Source organism: Phoxinus phoxinus, assembly GCF_949152265.1.
Source record: "Phoxinus phoxinus genome assembly, chromosome: 19".
Lineage (NCBI taxonomy): Eukaryota > Metazoa > Chordata > Actinopteri > Cypriniformes > Leuciscidae > Phoxinus > Phoxinus phoxinus.
The window spans coordinates 1,418,294-1,438,207 of record NC_136894.1 but is presented as its reverse complement, the minus strand read 5'-3'; the positions used below and the strand labels follow the sequence as shown (position 1 = coordinate 1,438,207).

Sequence of the window (19,914 nt, the reverse complement as noted above, 5' to 3'; positions counted from 1 at the left end):
ACTTTTGATGTTTTAAATGCTTCTTTCATTGTTAGTTCAACAAATGGACCCTTCCTGTGAACTGGTACTGAACATGGGCCGTTCACAAGAACACGCGAGATGAAGCGCGTATGGAAAAGAATGCAAGGCTTCGGTCAACTTTAGAAGCTGAAAGCGTGATTATCATGCATAAAGCGCGGAGGAAGCAGAATGACGTGGCGTTGGGTCAAAACAGTCCGTCTGGCGCATGTTTACGTGTGAAATGATGAAAAAGCCACAGAGGAATGAAAAACGGCTGCGGTTTCAGTGCAAAACAAAAAGCAGCAAAGAATGTTTCAATACAAAAACTGTTAAAAAATGCATCTGTGTGATTGAAACCGCAACAATTAAACTTCACATACAAATGAAACTTTCAATAATTCACAATTATTCGACACTTCTGCAAACCTTAGGCTCGAGGATAAATGTAAAAGATCATCCAAGCTTGTCGGTAAGAATAACACTGCTGTTGAGAAGAGATACTACATTATAAATCTGCAAAAATGACAATATGAATGAATTAAAACAGTGTTATTTGTATTATACTGCACCAGTACCGTATGTGCCATTGGCTTTAGTTCATCAGTTGTAACGATGATTATAATTAGATCAATATTTTTATGGTATTATGTGTAATAACTGTGATCTTTGGCATGCATTCAACATTTGATGCCAAGCAATGATGTGTGTTCACAAAAGTTCAAAGCCGTTAATAATATTCCCTTTGCACACAGCACAGTATTTCTGTCTCAAGATCCAGATACATTTACTGGAGAAGCTAAATTACTTTTCTGAAAAAAAAATAAAAAAATAAAAAAAAATCATGAATGTTAAGTGAGTTTGTGCTTAAAACAAGAACAAATATCTGATGTTCAAACGGAAAACAAGATGATTTTTCACATTTTTGACAGTGTCACAAATCATAGTTTTCCCTTCAAATAAGCAATAAAATAAGATTATTGAAATAAGATTATTTTTCTGACTCCACTGTCAGACATTTGTTCTTGTTTTAAGCACAAACTCACTTCATTTGATGATTTTTTTTCACTCATTTTGCTTCTCAAGTAAATGTATCTTAATTTATTATATATATAGTTTTTTTTGGATTATTTAAAATGAAAAGCCAGGCAGAACTACTCAGTAAGAATAACTTTATTTGCAGGCTGGAGGACGGCTGTGCTATTCCTTCTTATTCGTGTAAATAGCACTGTAAGTCACCTTTAAAGCTGCATGCTATGGTTCTCTTCACTTTGACAGGAATAATGTACAAAATAAAAAAGTAATAATATACTGGGATAAAAAAAAGAGCATAAAAATGTGAAGTAAAGTATCATAACCCAAATATAACTGTGCAACACGTTTGTATAAAACATTAATAGGTCCTTTTAGGATATTGAAGGACGTCCAAGCGGCTTTAACTGAATTCCAGCAAAGCTGACGTGTCTGCATTCAACAGTCCACAGGTCCTGAGTGACAAGTCAATGGCACTTGAATTCTTACCTCTGATATTTAAAAACAAAGCCTATCCAAGTCCGTCCACTCCTAAATTCCCAGGGAGTTTCCGTCTCTCCATGAAGTGGACGGGACAGCCTCGTGTGTGTCGATGAGGAGTGCTAATGCTGCACTATACGCTGGGCGATGAATAACACTTTCCGAAGCTTCTGTGGTTATTATTGGTGGAGGACTACGAGAAGTCGGCCGGCCGGATCATCATCACGGTGGATCGGAGAGAGTAACTCGGGCCTTTAAAATAGTGCCACTTGATTCCATTGAACTTTCCGACGTGTTGTCCTTGTCTGTAGTAGACGCCGTTCAGGTTGGACGGACCGCAGGCGTCGTACCACCATCCTAAAACACACACATTTACCAGCGTTACTGATGTTCTGCAAACAAATTATCAATCTGGTTTTCCAGTGCAACTATATAATCATTCTTAAATTAAGATGCATTATGCAAATTAACTGAAGATATAAAGTCTTGTTTTGTTTAAAAAAATAAAATAATTATTGAAGATATTAAGTCTTGTTTAAAAAATAATAAAAAAAAATGTTTGAAAATATGAAGTCTTGTTTAAAAAAATGATTGAAGATATTAAGTCTTGTTTAAAAAAAAATGATTGAAGATATTACGTCTTGTTAAAAAAAAACGATTGAAGATATTAAGTCTTGTTTTAAAAATGAAAAAAAAATGATTGAAGATATTAAGTCTTGTTTTAAAAATGAAAAAAAAAAAGATTGAAGATATTGTCTTGTTTAAAAAAAAAGTGAGTTTGTGCTTCAAACAAGAACAAAATCTGTCAGTGGAGTTAGATATTTTTCTGACTTCTTTTTTTCTTGTTTTAAGCATAAAGTCACTTAATTTGGATTATTTTTCATTTGAAACAAGACATTAGCTAGTTAAGTAAATGTATCTTGATTTAAGAATGTTTAGATATTTTGCAATGCAAAACAAGACAAAGTTACTGAGTAAGATCATATGTTTTTCTGTGTATGCATTCAGTATCACAATATCCTGAAAGAAAGCTAACATACAATACTATATGATATAAATCAAATAACAAGGGAATTATTTAGATTCATTTTAAATAATTTTCTCATAAAAAATACAACCACATTACATTAAAAGCCACTGCTGGCAAGGCCAAACTTACAATGTTACTGAAAAAAACAAAAAACTACAAGATGAGTACGAGACACAACCAAATCAATCTAAAATCACAGCCAATCAGAAGAGTTTGTGGGCGGAGTCTCTCTGCAAGCGCACTACACTCACAACTAAATCAATCTAAAGTCACAGCCAATCAGAAGAGTTTGTGGGTGGAGTCTCTCTGCAAGCGCACTACACTCACAACTAAATCAATCTAAAGTCACAGCCAATCAGAAGAGTTTGTGGGTGGAGTCTCTCTGCAAGCGCACTACACTCACAACTAAACCAATCTAAAGTCACAGCCAATCAGAAGAGATTGTGGGCGGAGTCTCTCTGCAAGCGCACTACACTCACAACTAAATCAATCTAAAGTCACAGCCAATCAGAAGAGTTTGTGGGTGGAGTCTCTCTGCAAGCGCACTGCACTCGCAACCAAATCAATCTACAGTCACAGCCAATCAGAAGAGTTTGTGGGTGGAGTCTCTCTGCAAGCGCACTGCACTCACAACTAAATCAATCTAAAGTCACGGCCAATCAGAAGAGTTTGTGGGCGGAGTCTCTCTGCAAGCGCACTGCACTCGCAACCAAATCAATCTACAGTCACAGCCAATCAGAAGAGATTGTGGGCGGAGTCTCTCTGCAAGCGCACTGCATTCGCAACCAATTGGAAAAAAGAGAAGATTTTTCTGACTCCACTGACAGATATTTGTTCTTGTTTTATGCACAAACTCCCTTATCAGAAAACAATATCTAAAGTAATTGTGCTTCCCCAGTAAATGTATCTTGATTTAAGAATGAAACCTGTTCTGGAAAACAGGACAAAAATACATGATTTTTTACACTCATCTGGCCTTCAGTTAGACACGTACACACACAATATGTGCCCACATGGTGCCCATTTTAGCACGTCTCTTTCCCATGAAGGACTTGAGGTTCACTTCACAGGCTCAAACGCCAGAGAGATGTGTGTTACCGGCCGCCGGTCCCGACTCTCACAGTAACCTGACTGGACGCTGATATACTTGTTATACGCTTCTCGTCTCAGGCCTTTATCCCTGTGTTTTATAGGCTTGTTAACCACACTGCATAACAAGAAATGAGGCAACAGAATGATAAAAGTTTGATTTCATGATATAAACCAGAACTGGAACCAATATGTCTTTCATTAAAGCACTTACGCTACAGAATTTAAAGGGTTCTACTTTGGAGACATTTCCGCTCTGTTTCTTTCATTACAAACTCATTAAAAATCTTTCACCGCGACACTATTCTTTTTTATTATTTGCATTGCACAAATCCCCTTGCATATACAGCGTATTTATGCATGTCATCCTTCTGTAAGTCCCATATTTATTCTCATCCTGATATTAAATATCTCATAGATGAATCACTGTCAGGGACACGTTTAGATTGGCCAGCGAGGACGGAGAAGGTGATGGCAGATTCGGGTGGACAGGGTCTCTCTCAGTGCCTGCTTTATTAAATGATCACGGTGATTTCAGACCTAAAGGCTTCCAGTATGAAAAGCATAAGCGGTCGGTGGTCTACATCCACGAGGAGAGACGATGATGGTCCTGTAGACACTTGGTGCTCAGCCCGTTCTGCTAGACTCAGTCCACAAAGACCTCATTACTATACGTGCTCAAAGCTTATGCAGTTCCTCTGCCAAATAGAAAGCATGAGGTGTACACACACACACACACACACACACACACACACACTGGATCCTACTGTCTGCACACTTCACAAAGTCTATGACTAGAGAGTATCATTATAGTAAAAAATTAATGATTCATGACGCTCGGGTCCGATAGTGGTTCTTAACTCTTTCCTAACCATTGACAAGTTGTTCCGGCAATATGTGTTTTCACTAAAAATGCTTTTCTTACCTAGTATTTTTGTCTTGTTTCCAGTCCAAATATCAAAAAATTCTTAAATCGAGATGCATTTACTAGACGAGTAAAAGGCCATAAGATTTTATGTCTTGTTTTCTGAGGAAATAAATTAAAATTAAGTGAGTTTGTGCTTAAAACAAGCAAAATTATCTGTCAAATGGGGTAAGAAAAATAATCTTGTTTATTATTTTTCCTACCCCCATTGGCAGATAATTTTGAGTTATTTCCCCAGAAAACAAGACATAATATCTTATGGCCTTTTACTCATCTAGGAAATGCATCTCGATTTAATAATTTTTCGATATTTGGACTGAAAGCAAGACAAAAATACTAAGTAAGAAAAGCTTTTTTTTGCAGGCTGTTACACATCCCAAATCACAGCCAATCAGAAGAGCGTGTGGGCGGACTCTCTCTGTAAGCGCACTGCAATCACAAACAATCAGAAGAGAGTGTGGGCGGAGTCTCTCTGGAAGCGCACTGCAATCACACTGAATCAGAAGAGCTTGTGGGCGGAGTCTCTCTGGAAGCACTCTGCACTCACAGCCAATCAGGTCAGAGTATGGGCGGAGTCTCTCTGCAAGCGCACTGCAATCACACCCAATCAGAAGAGAGTATGGGCGGAGTCTCTCTGCAAGCGATATGCACTCACAGCCAATCAGAAGAGAGTATGGGCGGAGTCTCTCTGCAAGCACTATGCACTCACAGCCAATCAGGACAGAGTGTGGGTGGAGTCTCTCTGGAAGTGCACTGCACTCACAGCCAATCAGGACAGAGAGTGGGCGGAGTCTCTCTGCAAGCGCACTCACAGCCAATCAGAAGAGAGTATGGGCGGAGTCTCTCTGCAAGCGCTATGCACTCTCAGCCAATCAGGACAGAGTGTGGGTGGAGTCTCTCTGGAAGCGCACTGCACTCACAGCCAATCAGAAGAGAGTGTGGGTGGAGTCTCTCTGGAAGCGCACTGCACTCACAACCAGATCAATCCAAAATCACAGCCAATCAGAAGAGAGTGTGGGTGGAGTCTCTCTGGAAGCGCACTGCACTCACAACCAGATCAATCCAAAATCAGAGCCAATCAGAAGGCTCTGTTTTTTCTTTTGATATATTGACCGTTTACATATTCATACAACAAAATATTATGGGGCCCATATGATCGAAAATACAGCTGCTGGCTGGCAACTTAAAAATAAAACGCTGGTGGGGAAAGAGTTAAATATTAGCAAAGTTTTGCAGATGTGAATGGAACTCAAATACACTGTTACTGAGTGATCAGTGTATTATGAATCAAAAACATAAAGTGTTTAACGTTCAATTCCCACACTAATGACTGTTACGGACCAGTTGTTATTAATGAATCAAAAGCATACAGCATGACAAGTACATTTTGATTACTAAATGAGTCGATTCTTTGTAGTGAATCAAAAACACCTGAATGAATCTATTGGAGTGATTTCTGTTTAATCTGAAGTTATTACTTTTTCATGTCCAATTTAAAATAAGCCAATAACTGGTCTGAGATGATCTCATCATTTGGCAACAGACAGCTGAGCTGAGGACAGTGAATGCAACAATTAGTTTCTACAAAAGTACTAAAAGAATTGTTAATAAAACTTAATAGCTATTCAACTTAATAGTTAATAGAATCGTTTAAATATAGATATATCCGCTGCAGTAGCTGTATGTCATTAAACAAAAGTATATTTATGACTTCTCCAGTTGTATTAATGCGGCACTAAAGCATTGTCAGCCTCTTCCTGAGGATCATGGGTAACTGTAAAGGGAACAAGATTGGGTTGCAATAGATGTTTAAATGAGAAGAGTGTGTGGCTCACCCCCGCTGAGCATCAGCGCACACTTGCATGTGCAGTTGTCATTATCGACGTCTTTAGTGCTGAAGTCTGTGCCGTGGATCGCCAAACTGCTCTGCCGGCCCGCCGTCCCACTGTGGCTCTTCAGGAACAACCTGAGAGAGAGAGAGAGGGGGGGGGGGGGAGGGGAGGGGGGGGGGAGAGAGAGGGGGGGAGAGAGAGAGAGAGGGGGGGGGGGGAGAGATGGGGGGGGAGAGGGGGGGGGAGAGAGAGGGGGGGGGGAGAGAGAGAGAGAGAGAGAGAGAGAATTACTGCCAGGAACATCCATGAGTGATTTACGCAGAATTCCTTCACACTCATGATGACCCACGTTTCCATTCTTGAGAGTTAGCATTCTCTCCATGTTCATCTTTCTTTAGTGTGCAATGTTTCTGTTTAATCATGAAAAATGTCCCTCCAGCGGGAGTTCTTCTCTATATCAGTGTCAGTGTTTCTGAACTCCTGAAACGCCTCCATTGTAGTCTTGAGTTTCTTCTACGAACACGTCACAATATTCCTCATTATAATAATTCATACGCAGAATAAAGGGGCGGGGCCTGGTTGAGTTAGTTAGTGTGTTAAACTGGCGGTTATGGTAAGGGGCGGGACATTTCCCAAACACACTCGAAGCGCTCGACCAATCACAACACACTGCTCCAGTCGACCAATCAGAGCACAGTGTGCTTTTCAGAAGGAGGGGCTTCATAGAGACAGGAAGTAAACGGGGGTGTTTCCCGTACAACGCCGTAACTCGCTGCTTCACTATTATAGTACGATACATCGTTGAAGAAATCTAGCTCGTCACGACTGTTTCCCGAAACTATATTATCGCAAAGTGGGCGTTCAACCACGTTGGTTTATGACGTCACGCAGGTTATGGAGTAATAACTACTGTTAATGAATTAGTGCTAGATGTTTCGCTATAAATTACAGTCATGACATCTGAGGAATATTTCAAATTTTTCTCAGTTATTTTGCTTTATTTCCAGATTCACTCATAGACTCGTTCTTACACTCGAGCTCGATCACACATGCGCACTCTTCAAACACAATGCTTTAAATCTCTTGACAAACTAAAAGACGTAAATTACATTTTATTTGTATGTATTCTGAATAAAAGACACAGATCGTAATGAATGTCAGCTTGATTATTTTGCTCAAGATAAGGATTTATTGAGTCCACGGGTCCTATCTTGCACCCAGCGCAATTGACTTTGTACTGGACGCATGTATCATTCCTGTTCAGAACCGCTGTTCTGCAACCGCGGACTCTTCCCTCCACAGACGCACGTCGGTAAATTAGGGAATGAACTTGCGCTCGCGGGGGCAGTTCAGTGTAAAGAGGAGTGTGTTCCGGCGCAAACGTTCCCTGGTGATATTATGCAGTTTCAGAAAACAACTCCGCCGCTGACCAGGAGAAACCCAGTCTAAAGACAGCGGCGCCGCGCGTTAGTCATGTGCTATTTTAAGCGTGCGTGCTTGGCCATTATGTAGCGTGTGAACAACACACACACTTTGATTCTCTAATCTAAACAGACGCAGCAGTTTTCATTTTTGCAAATCATACATTATTACAAGAAAACATATTAACACACGAGCGAAGTCATTGTTGTGTCCATGAAGATGTGAAAAAATAAATCTAGATTACACATTTACCCAAATTATTATACGCCTGTTTAACCGAAGCTAATGTGTGTGTGTTTCTCCATCATTACCAATGTCACTTCTCTGTGTTTTACGGCCCTGACAAGAACGTCGGTCTCCTCGGCTGTGAACCGCTCCTGGCGTGCGCCGGCAAACCCGCCGTTATAATAGCAATCCGCGGTTATAATAGCAATCCGCCGTTATAATAGCGATCCGCCGTTATAATAGCAATCCGCCGTTATAATAGCAATCCGCCGTTATAATAGCAATCCGCCGTTATAATAGCGATCCGCCGTTATAATAGCAATCCGCCGTTATAATAGCAATCCGCCGTTATAATAGCGATCCGCCGTTATAATAGCGATCCGCCGTTATAATAGCGATCCGCCGTTATAATAGCGATCCGCCGTTATAATAGCAATCCGCCGTTATAATAGCGATCCGCCGTTATAATAGCGATCCGCCGTTATAATAGCAATCCGCCGTTATAATAGCGATCCGCCGTTATAATAGCGATCCGCCGTTATAATAGCGATCCGCCGTTATAATAGCGATCCGCCGTTATAATAGCGATCCGCCGTTATAATAGCGATCCGCCGTTATAATAGCGATCCGCCGTTATAATAGCGATCCGCCGTTATAATAGCGATCCGCCGTTATAATAGCGATCCGCCGTTATAATAGCAATCCGCCGTTATAATAGCGATCCGCCGTTATAATAGCGATCCGCCGTTATAATAGCAATCCGCCGTTATAATAGCAATCTGCCGTTATAATAGCGATCCGCCGTTATAATAGCAATCCGCCGTTATAATAGCAATCCGCCGTTATAATAGCAATCCGCCGTTATAATAGCAATCCGCCGTTATAATAGCGATCCGCCGTTATAATAGCAATCCGCCGTTATAATAGCGATCCGCCGTTATAATAGCGATCCGCCGTTATAATAGCGATCCGCCGTTATAATAGCGATCCGCCGTTATAATAGCGATCCGCCGTTATAATAGCAATCCGCCGTTATAATAGCAATCCGCCGTTATAATAGCGATCCGCCGTTATAATAGCGATCCGCCGTTATAATAGCGATCCGCCGTTATAATAGCGATCCGCCGTTATAATAGCGATCCGCCGTTATAATAGCAATCCGCCGTTATAATAGCGATCCGCCGTTATAATATTGATCCGCCGCGGAACAAGCGCGCCGGCTCTTAAAGGGAATGTGAGAGGACGCTCTGATTGGTTTATTTCACGTTACGCCCAAACCACACCTATGAGTAATGCAGCGACTTCAGAACAACACATTTTAGATTTGCGTGGGATCCGCCCACAAAGTTACTTGCGTTTCACGTTTGATACTTGCGCTTCAGAGCGTTACAATAGGGCCAACATGTCATGCAAACAAGAAACTCTGCTTCTAACCACAGCTCGAGATCTGTCGTTACAAACACACAAGTTTGCGATGATCTTTGTGAATGTTCGTTGGATCGATGTTTTCAGGAAACACCGACTCGTTGAACTGCTGATAACGACCATAGTTGGCTAACGATGCTTTCGGGAAACACAATCCAGAGCGTTACTGACAGACTGGGAAGAGAGGAGCCGCAACAATGGAGAATATGAGGAAAATAATCAACATTCAAGCAGGAAAACCTGTTCTAGTCGAGCCTGAAAATAAAAGGGCATTGGCTGGGAAAGCCCATACCGTATAATCCAGAAACCACACAGAGCGTGTAACTCAACTCCATCCATCCACACTGGAGGATTTAACCGCAGATTCACAACCTTCACTTATTGCAGGCTTGGGTTCAAATGTTTAATATTATGCAGCTTTGACGCCCAGAGTTTGGTGGTTAAAGGACGGCCTTTGATTCTCCCATCTTGCTTCATTGTGTCACCAATAGTTCTGCCCAAGGTCTTAACCTGAGGGTCATTACCCCTCCGACTAGTGTTTTAATCCAAAGTGTCATTCTCGAAGCCAAAAAACCAATCTGCATAGGCATGCCAGCAATGAAAGGAACACCAAATGAAACATGTACGGCCCCACAAAATCATTTCCTGAAAGTCATCGCCGCAAATACGATCAGACAGTAGAGATTGAGCGTTATAAATCTCTCCTAAGATGAATCTTGGAAAGAGACTTGGGAAATGTATTGTATTTTAGGGATGTCCAAAGAGGCCAGTGACGCAACGACAGGCATTAGACGCCAAGTGTGTGAGTCTCGTCGCTTGTTAAGTGGGATTTTTCCCCCTTTTTTCTCAATGTTTTGTTCCTCACACTTCATCCATCTCATAGACGTTCTTGTAACACACTGCCTGATCACTTTAAAGCCACACACATCAGATATTGCTGTTCGTGACATCATGCTCATTAAGATGAAGCGCTCTGCTGCGGTCTCCAAACACAGATTAATGGACTGGTTGTTCGCGGTTTCTGCGTATGATCGATGCCAAACTGATGTATTCTGTTCTCCGCTGACAGGCTATATTTTTACATCTTATATTAAGACACAAGTGCAATATTTATTGTTCAGAAACAAAGCATTCTTCACTTTCTGTCATACAAAATGTCAAACTTGTCCACACTCAGAGTTTAAAGGGGAAATAAACTTCCTCGGGATTTGAACAGCCTTGTATCTCTGCATAAAATGCTTTTTTTTATATAACTTTCACTTCTTCATTAGACATTGGTTGGGGCAGATACCACATTTAAATATTTTTTTATTCATGTAAATTATTAGAATATTTTTTTTTAATTTTGCATTATTTTTTATTAACATTAAAGTTAACATTAAAGAAGACCTGGCACAAAAAAATAAAGACAAAAGGTGACAATACTATATGCTTATTAATATACATTAATATTGTGACAAGTGTGCATTAAAACACTGATACTGGCTAAAATATGATCATTCTTTCTAAAATCAATCTTTGTCTCATGCAGGGATGCACATCATAAACCATGTAAATGTGAACTATACATTTAATTTAATTGATTGTTAACATGCACCAATCAATTGTTTTGGGGTCAGTAAGACTTTTAAATGTTTTGGAAAGTTATATCTTTTGCTCACCAAGACTGCATTTATTTGATCAAAAATACTGTAAAAAAATAGTTTTCTATGTGAATAATAGTAAAGTGTAATTTATTCCTGCGATCAAAGCTGAATTTATCATCATTACTCCAGTCTTCAGTGTCACATGATCCTCCAGAAATCAGTGTAATATGATGATCTGATGATCAAGACACATTTATGATTATTATCAATGTTGAAAACTGTTGAGGGAACCATCAGGTCTCTTTGATAAATAGAAAGTTTTAAACTTTAAAGAGTTCACAGAAGAGCAATAGACTCGTAATCTCATGAAAATGGGTCTCTATAGCACGTGTTGTGATTATCGTGCAATTTGTGCAAATGCATATGATACACAATTTATTGCACACCAGTATATCTACCCAAACGTATAATACACACACACACCATACCACTGCTAAACCTACCCTAAACCTACATGTGTATCATATGCACGGAAAAACTAATTTTCACATATAAATTGCACGATAAACACAATGCGTGCTGTAGAGACACATTTAGTGTGACAGGGTTGTAGACATGTGACCCTGGATAACAGAACCAGTCTGGAGTCGCACGGGTATATCTGTGGCAATAGCCAACAATACATTGTATGGGTCAAAATTATCAATTTTTCCAAAAATCATTAGGATATTAAGATCATGTTCCATGAAGATATTTAGTAAATGTCCTACCGTAAATATATAAAACATGTATTTTTGTGAGTGAATGCAGCACAATCGTGAACATAAATGCACAACTTTAAAGGAGATTTTCTCAATGTTTACATTTTTTTGCTCCCTCAGATTCCAGATTTTCAATAGTTGTGTCTCGACCAAATATTGTCCTATCCTAACAAACCACACATCAATGGAGAGATTATTTATTCAGCGTTCAGATTATGTATAAATCTCAAGTTAAAAAATGTACCCATGTGGTGTCCAGGGTCACATATAGACGTGTTGCACTAACATTAATTAATTTGCAGAATTTCACTTGGGCCAATTGACAAATTTAGATGTGACCAGTCATTAAAAAATGTTGAGTTGGGGAGGTTAGATTGTTTTACAGTGTACACGTGAGTGTAAAAACTAATTGTCACGTATAAATTGCATGATAAACACAGAGCGTGCTATAGAGACGCATGTAGTGACCGGTATATATTGACTCGTTGCACTAACGCTGCTGCGTCTCTCGACGTGGTCTTTGTTTCAGTCTGAGCTCAAACATCTGTACGGTCAACAGAACACAGTTCATCTCGGCTTCTTCTCACCAGCCGTGATGAACTTTTGCTGAATCACTCCAAGCCTTACTAGGAAAAGCTGTGATGAAAACTGAGATTTATTTGGTGTTTCACAACCGCCCAGGGGAAGCGTTCTGCTGTCCGGCCGTTTTATTTTCCTAATATGAAGTGATAGCTCGTTCCTCACCGGATGATGTTTATGCAGAGTAGAGGAGGACGTATGTATGTGTTTTTTCTAGAGGAAATCGAAATTTCTTGAATGAAATGAAGTGTCTGTCCAACGCTATCTCACGACCTCACTCGTACGAATTTGTACGAGTGATTAAAATGTGGCTAATTCATACGAATTTGTACGATTTGTCTAAACCCACGTGATGGGTGGGTTTAGGGGCGGGGTCAGGGGTAGGTCATTCGTATGAATTTATACGATTTTGGCAACTCGTAAAATATGTACGATTTAGCAAAAACGTACAAATTCGTACGAGTGAGGTCGTATGAATTGGTACGAATTAGCCACCTCGTAAAATTCGTACGAATTGCCGTGAGATCGGGCTGGTCTGTCAGATGAACATGCTCCACAAACCTAAACTGTTGTTCGGCAACACAGACTAAAAGCATGTGGTTAAAAATATATAAATGCATATTTGTTTTTATAAAATGGCGGCTGGTTTGTCTAGATGAGACTCTTATTCCTCGGCTGGATCGTGAGAGACTTTGAAGCTGCTCACATCTGGACCGTCGACCCGCTGGACCATTGAAGTCAGTATATGGAGAAATATCACGGAGTGTGTTCCTCACAAACCTGCATTTCTTTTCCACTGAAGAAAGAAAGACATGAACATCTTGTATGACGTGGGGAGAGTAAATTATCAGGACATTGTGATTCTGAAGTGATCTAATCCTTTGAAGAAACCTCCTTTAAAACGGATCAGTTCAGACAGAGGCTCAGAATGAGGGTTGAAGTGATACAGAAAGCACAAACACAGTCGTTGTACAGCAGAAAAGCTGTAATTCACACGTGCCGTACGGGTCCATGCGTCACAGCGAAGCTGAACTCCTCGCCAAAGACTGAAAATAAAAAGCTTTATATATGGTTTCCTCTCCGAGACTGTGGGACATGTCAGAACTCATCGTGTGTGATGAGCGTGAGGAACACCATTATAAACTCCTGCCGTACGCCTTTAATCGGCACAAACATTCAACAATCCGGCAGCGCCGATATTTCTTTAATTTGGTAATGTGGAATTTAAAGGGGGGATGTAATGCCCTTTTCACTCATGTAAAATAAGTCTCTGATGTCCCCAGAGTGTGTGTGTGAAGTTTTAGCTCAAAATACACCACAGATATTTTTATATATCATGTTAAAATCGTCACTTTTTGAGGGTGAGCAAAAACACACCGTTTTGTGTCTGTCCCTTTAAATGCAAATGAGCTGCTGCTCCCGGCACAGGGGGCAGAGCTTCAAGAAAAACACACACACACACACACACACACTGAACATTGCATGAGCCTTTTATGTTTAAACCGGAGTCAGACAATGATGGAGAGACTCAAGAAGAAGTGACACATGTAGAAGAACAGGACATTTCTGAATGGTTAGTTGATTAATTTATGTAGATTATGTGTAGTTATCTTCTAGTCATTGATTAGCATATTCTGTCATGATAATCTACAACTCATGTTCAGGGGGCGGGGTTTATGTAAATTCTTGGGTTAGTGATGTCACTAACCGGGAGGAATGTCGTGTAGTTCCTACCAGCCGTTTGTTGTAGTTCTTAAAAAGCGATTTCTTTAAAAGCAAATATCTCCCTTTGCTCTGAACTTTGAGCGTTGTAACTTTGCAGATGTTGTTTATGATCAAACAGCAACATTACACACTAACTACAGTTAGAAAACACAACATTACACACTAACTACAGTTAGAAAAGTCAAATCATAATCAACCACCCGGAAAAACATAATAAATAGACAGAACTTCTAAGATACTCTAAACTGCAAAAGATGAAGTTCTTTCTCTGTATTTCTCTCTTGTTTTATTAAGATGAGACCGGCAGAAACACAGTGTTTTCTTCCACTTCAGCAACACTTTCATACACTAAACTTTACAGTTTTATTCCTATCTATATTCTGAAGGTTTTTTCAGAGGGGTTTGTTATATACAATTTTCCTGATTTTATTCAACATGTTATTCCTAAAATTGTTTTTGAAAATTAATATTTTTCCTGGTGACCATATTTTCTGATTTATGGACTGATAAATAGAGACTTCCAAAATCTCCTCAGTAAAAACCTTTGACTCTAATATGCCAACAAAATCAAACATGCATTTTGAACCTGGCTTTATCCAATGTTCAGATGTTTGTGCTAGAAATGTATGCATTTTTTTATGCATATTTAATTAGATAATGCTTCATTTGCATATTTAAACATAACATTTCATAAAACTTGTAATACAGCATTTTTTTTCAATTATTAATGTAATCAACCAACGGGGGAAGTGTGTTGATATCTATTATAAATTATTAGTTATTAGTTATCTATTAGGTTTTTTTTAACCCTTTTCAACTGGGCTGTCTTGCATTAAATCAAGATGCATTTACTGAAGCAAAATGATTGAAGATGTTTTATGAAAAATGGCTTTAAAGTTCATTTTCAAAAGCAACAATTCCTCTATTTCACTGTTACTACTTTTTGACATCATTTGGAAATAACCTTGAGCAAATCATGTACAAAACTTGGCTGTCAATAAAGCAGACCTTTGAAAAGTGTGTGCGTGCGTGTGGTTTTGCTGACAGCGCTTTGGAAGAACCCTGTGATATTGATAGTACACACTTTAAATGCTTTAGCAGAGAGTTCACAGCCTACAGTGTGTGTGTTTGTGCCAAACCACCGTACAAAATTCACACCAGACACAGCTGAAGAAATCTCTGCAAAATCTGTGCATCTCAAACTTGGCTGGATGAAGGAGTTATTAAACCAGGTTCATCTCATCTGAAGGACAAACATATCTCTTCAGGACGTGAGAAGCAGAGAGATGTTGTTTAACACACACTGCGCACAAACACTCACTCGCTGGATTGTGACATTAGTTTCATGTTTCAAAGACAGTGTCTGTTGAAGACACACTATAGCACAAATCTGAGTGAGGTGCTTTGAGCTTTAAAGTACCTTAATATATACTTTAGTATGAAAACAAACCAAAACACACGCACGCACTCACTCACACACACACACACACACACACACACACTCACTCACTCACTCACTCACTCACTCACTCACTCACTCACTCACTCACTCACTCACTCACTCACTCACTCACTCACTCACACACTCACACACTCACTCACACACACACACACACTCACTCACTCACTCACTCACTCACTCACACACTCACTCACTCACACACACACACACACACACACACACACTCACTCACACACTCACACACTCACTCACTCACTCACACACACACTCACTCACTCACACACTCTCACACACACACACACACACACACACACACTCACTCACTCACACACACACACACTCACTCACTCACTCACTCACTCACACACTCACTCACTCACTCACTCACTCACACACACACACACTCACTCACTCACTCACACACTCACACACTCACTCACTCACTCACTCACTCACTCACTCACTCACACACACACACACACTCACTCACTCACTCACTCACTCACTCACTCACTCACACACACACACACACTCACTCACTCACTCACACACTCACTCACTCACTCACTCACTCACTCACTCACTCACTCACACACACACACTCACTCACTCACTCACTCACTCACTCACTCACACACACACACACACACACACACACACACACACACACACACACACACACACACACACACACACACACTCACTCACTCACTCACTCACTCACTCACACACACTCACTCACACTCACACACACACACACACTCACTCACTCACTCACTCACTCACTCACTCACTCACTCACTCACACACACACACACACACACACACACACACACACACACACACACACACACACACACACACACACACACACACACACACTCACTCACTCACTCACTCACTCACTCACTCACTCACTCACTCACTCACTCACTCACACACACACACACACACACACACACACACACACACACACACACACACACACACACACACACACACACACACTCACTCACTCACACACACACTCACTCACTCACACACACTCACTCACTCACTCACTCACTCACTCACTCACTCACTCACTCACACACTCACACACTCACACTCACACACACACACACACACACACACACACACACACACACACACACACACACACACACACACACACACACACACACACACACACACACACACACACAGAATCTGCTGGCACAAACCAGTCTGGACTGAGCTGGTCTCTGCTGGTCTTTAGGGATACACACACTCCACTCCATCAATATACACACACACACTCCACTCCATGAATACACACAGCAGAGCAAACACAGGGAGTCTGGGAGTCTATCAGTGCTGTGGGCATTGGCTCCGGGTCAGTGGCGTTCGCAACTATAGCCCACATATAGCTACAGTAAACTTTATAAGCTGTGAGTTGACGTAATGCACTTATCATGCCTCTAATGACGGACAATACAATACTGACGGAATGACGGCAAAAAATGATATTTGCTGGTCAAAAACATCCATTTAAGCTTAATTTTGGTCAAATGTTAATATTATAATGACCCATGCAAATCTCATATATAAAGCCACAATATCACAATATCGGTTCCGTCTGGCAATTTAGGAGTTCCCATCATTGGATTATTTTATGGATTTAGTTTTAATTATTTCACATTTTAATGCATTTATTTATTTATTCAATTTTATGAATAAAGCAGCTCATAAAATTTACCAGTGGTAAAGTATTTTTTTTATTAACCATTAAACATGAGAATATTATGCATCAATCCTTGAAGACATTTGTGACCCTGGACCACAAAACGTATTTATTTTGTAAAGTCTTATGGGTAATGTTTTTAAATTTGAGATTTATACATCACCTGAAAGCTGAATAAATATAAGCTTTATATTTATATTCATTCAAAAAAATTAAACATTGAGAAAATCTCCTTTAAAGTTGTGCATTTATGTTCACGATTGTGCTGCATTCACTCACAAAAATACATGTTTTATATATTTACGGTAGGACATTTACTAAATATCTTCATGGAACATGATCTTAATATCCTCATGATTTTTGGCATAAAAGAAAAATGGATAATTTTGACCCATACAATGTCCAGACTGGGTTTGAGATCCAGGATTACATTTCTCCTTATATAGAATCTTTTTAAATTCAAGAGTTCTAAATAGAACCCGATGAAACATTGTATCCTCAATGACATATTTAGTTGCGCCATAGAAACAAAACACAGCGCTCTCGCAAATTCCAGCTCGCATTAAACTTATGCACATTATGAAAATAATCTAATTCATTTTGAATTATGGTTCAATATCATTTTTCAGCTCTTCCTTAAGTGGAGTAGCTGGATAAAACGCTTCTGCTCGGCAGGAGATTGGCAGTGTAAGTTATGATCATATTCAATACAGTGACGTATGCGTGCCAAGATCACAGCGTTCAGCTTTTGAAGCAATTACACTCAAGATCCATTCAGATGATTATTACACTCCCGAAATTACAGAGCTTTAGGATTCATAAGTAGTGTAAACACGACTGTAATAAGAGCTGGTGTTTATCAGCAGAATCTGCAACAGTCAAGAAATGAAATACACAATATAAATGGTGTAATGGGTATTTTTACTCATTCTTCATGTTTTCTCTCTTCTTTTTGCCTTGCTTCAGTTAAAACTGTTTTTCTATATGTGACCCTGGACCAAAAAACCAGTCACATGGGTCAATCTTGTGAAATTGAGATTTACACATCATCTGAACGCTGAATAAATGAATCTTTCCATTGATTGACAATATTTGGTCGAGACACAACTATTGAAAATCTGGAATCTGAGGAGCAAAAAAAATGTAAACATTGAGAAAATCTCCTTTAAAGTTGTGCATTTATGTTCACGATTGTGCTGCATTCACTCACAAAAATACATGTTTTATATATTTACGGTAGGACATTTACTAAATATCTTCATGGAACATGATCTTAATATTCTAATGATTTTTGGCATAAAAGAAAAATGGATCATTTTGACCCATACAATGTATAGTTGCTATTGCCACAGATATACCCGTGCGGCTCCAGACTGGGTTTGAGATCAGGGTCACATATTATCTGTGGACTGTCTCAGTCTCACACTTCAGTTTTGACTGGTGAACAACAGACAGTGTTTGATTTATTAGGGATTTTGCAATAATTTGTTTGCATCAGCCACGATGGATACACTGCGGTGGATCTGACGACTCAATGCATCCATTCAGCCCTGAATGTTAATATAATATATATATATATATATATATATATATATATATATATATATATATATATATATATATATATATAATCAATATAATAAACATGCAATGACAACACTGGAAAATATTAAATGCTCTGGATAAAGAAACCCTGAACTGTCTATTTATGTATTTATTTATGATGTTTTTAAGTATGAAATGGACTTGTATAACATGTTTTAAACTGTGAGACCTCGTGATGTTAGATGCACATTTTTATATGCATCTTTCTGTATATGTGCTATATATCACTCTTATGTATTTCTCTCCATCCTATTAATATTATATTTTCTAGTGAGTGTGTGTCATTGATCATTTTCACAACTGCTGTCATGGTGTGTGTATTCAGTTTTCCTGAAAACATTGTAGTTTCCATTGCACAAGCCTAAGAAGTGTGTATCGGGCAGCGCTGTGGTCAGTGAGCGCCACCGAGGCGTATCTCATTACCCAGATAACCGGACCTGAGGTTTACCAAAAGAATGCACAAGACCTGGAAAAATATATATTTGGAAAGATTGTTTTGTCCATGCCAAAGTCAGACTTTATCTGGTCTCAGTGTTTACACTAGAGTATATCTAGATCTACACTTGATTTTATTGTTGAAATATTCTTGACTTAACTTCATATTGTAGTACAGAGGTTAAAAATACACACACACACACACACACACACACACACACACACACACACACACACACACACACACACACACACACACACACACACACACACGCACGCACACACACACACACACACACACACACACGCACGCACGCACCACACACCTTAAATGCAACATGAAAATTATAAATATACACACATTATTACACTGATTATATATAATTCTGAAAATATATATTTCAATCTGACAAATCCTTGTTGAATAAAACAATTTCTAGGCTATAGAAAAACTATATAGGCTATCTACAGTATATGCGCGCTCACACACACACACACACACACACACACACACACACACACACACACACACACACACTGTAAATACACACATGCTTTTGGATGGTAGTTATTCATATTTA

The 19,914-nt window shown here is 39.5% G+C and overlaps 1 protein-coding gene across 1 annotated transcript in view; it reads right to left on the bottom strand.

Annotated features, from left to right (window-relative positions):
- Window positions 1-1,121: 1,121 nt before the first annotated feature.
- Window positions 1,122-19,914, bottom strand: part of angpt1 (angiopoietin 1) — an 84,063-nt gene continuing 65,270 nt past the window's right edge. The window contains exons 8-9 of the mRNA XM_079591404.1: window positions 6,389-6,519; window positions 1,122-1,866 (exon numbers count right to left, since the gene is read on the bottom strand). Of these exons, the coding sequence (XP_079447530.1) occupies window positions 1,703-1,866; window positions 6,389-6,519 (295 nt within the window). The 3' untranslated portion in view covers window positions 1,122-1,702. The remainder of the gene's footprint in view (window positions 1,867-6,388; window positions 6,520-19,914) is intronic.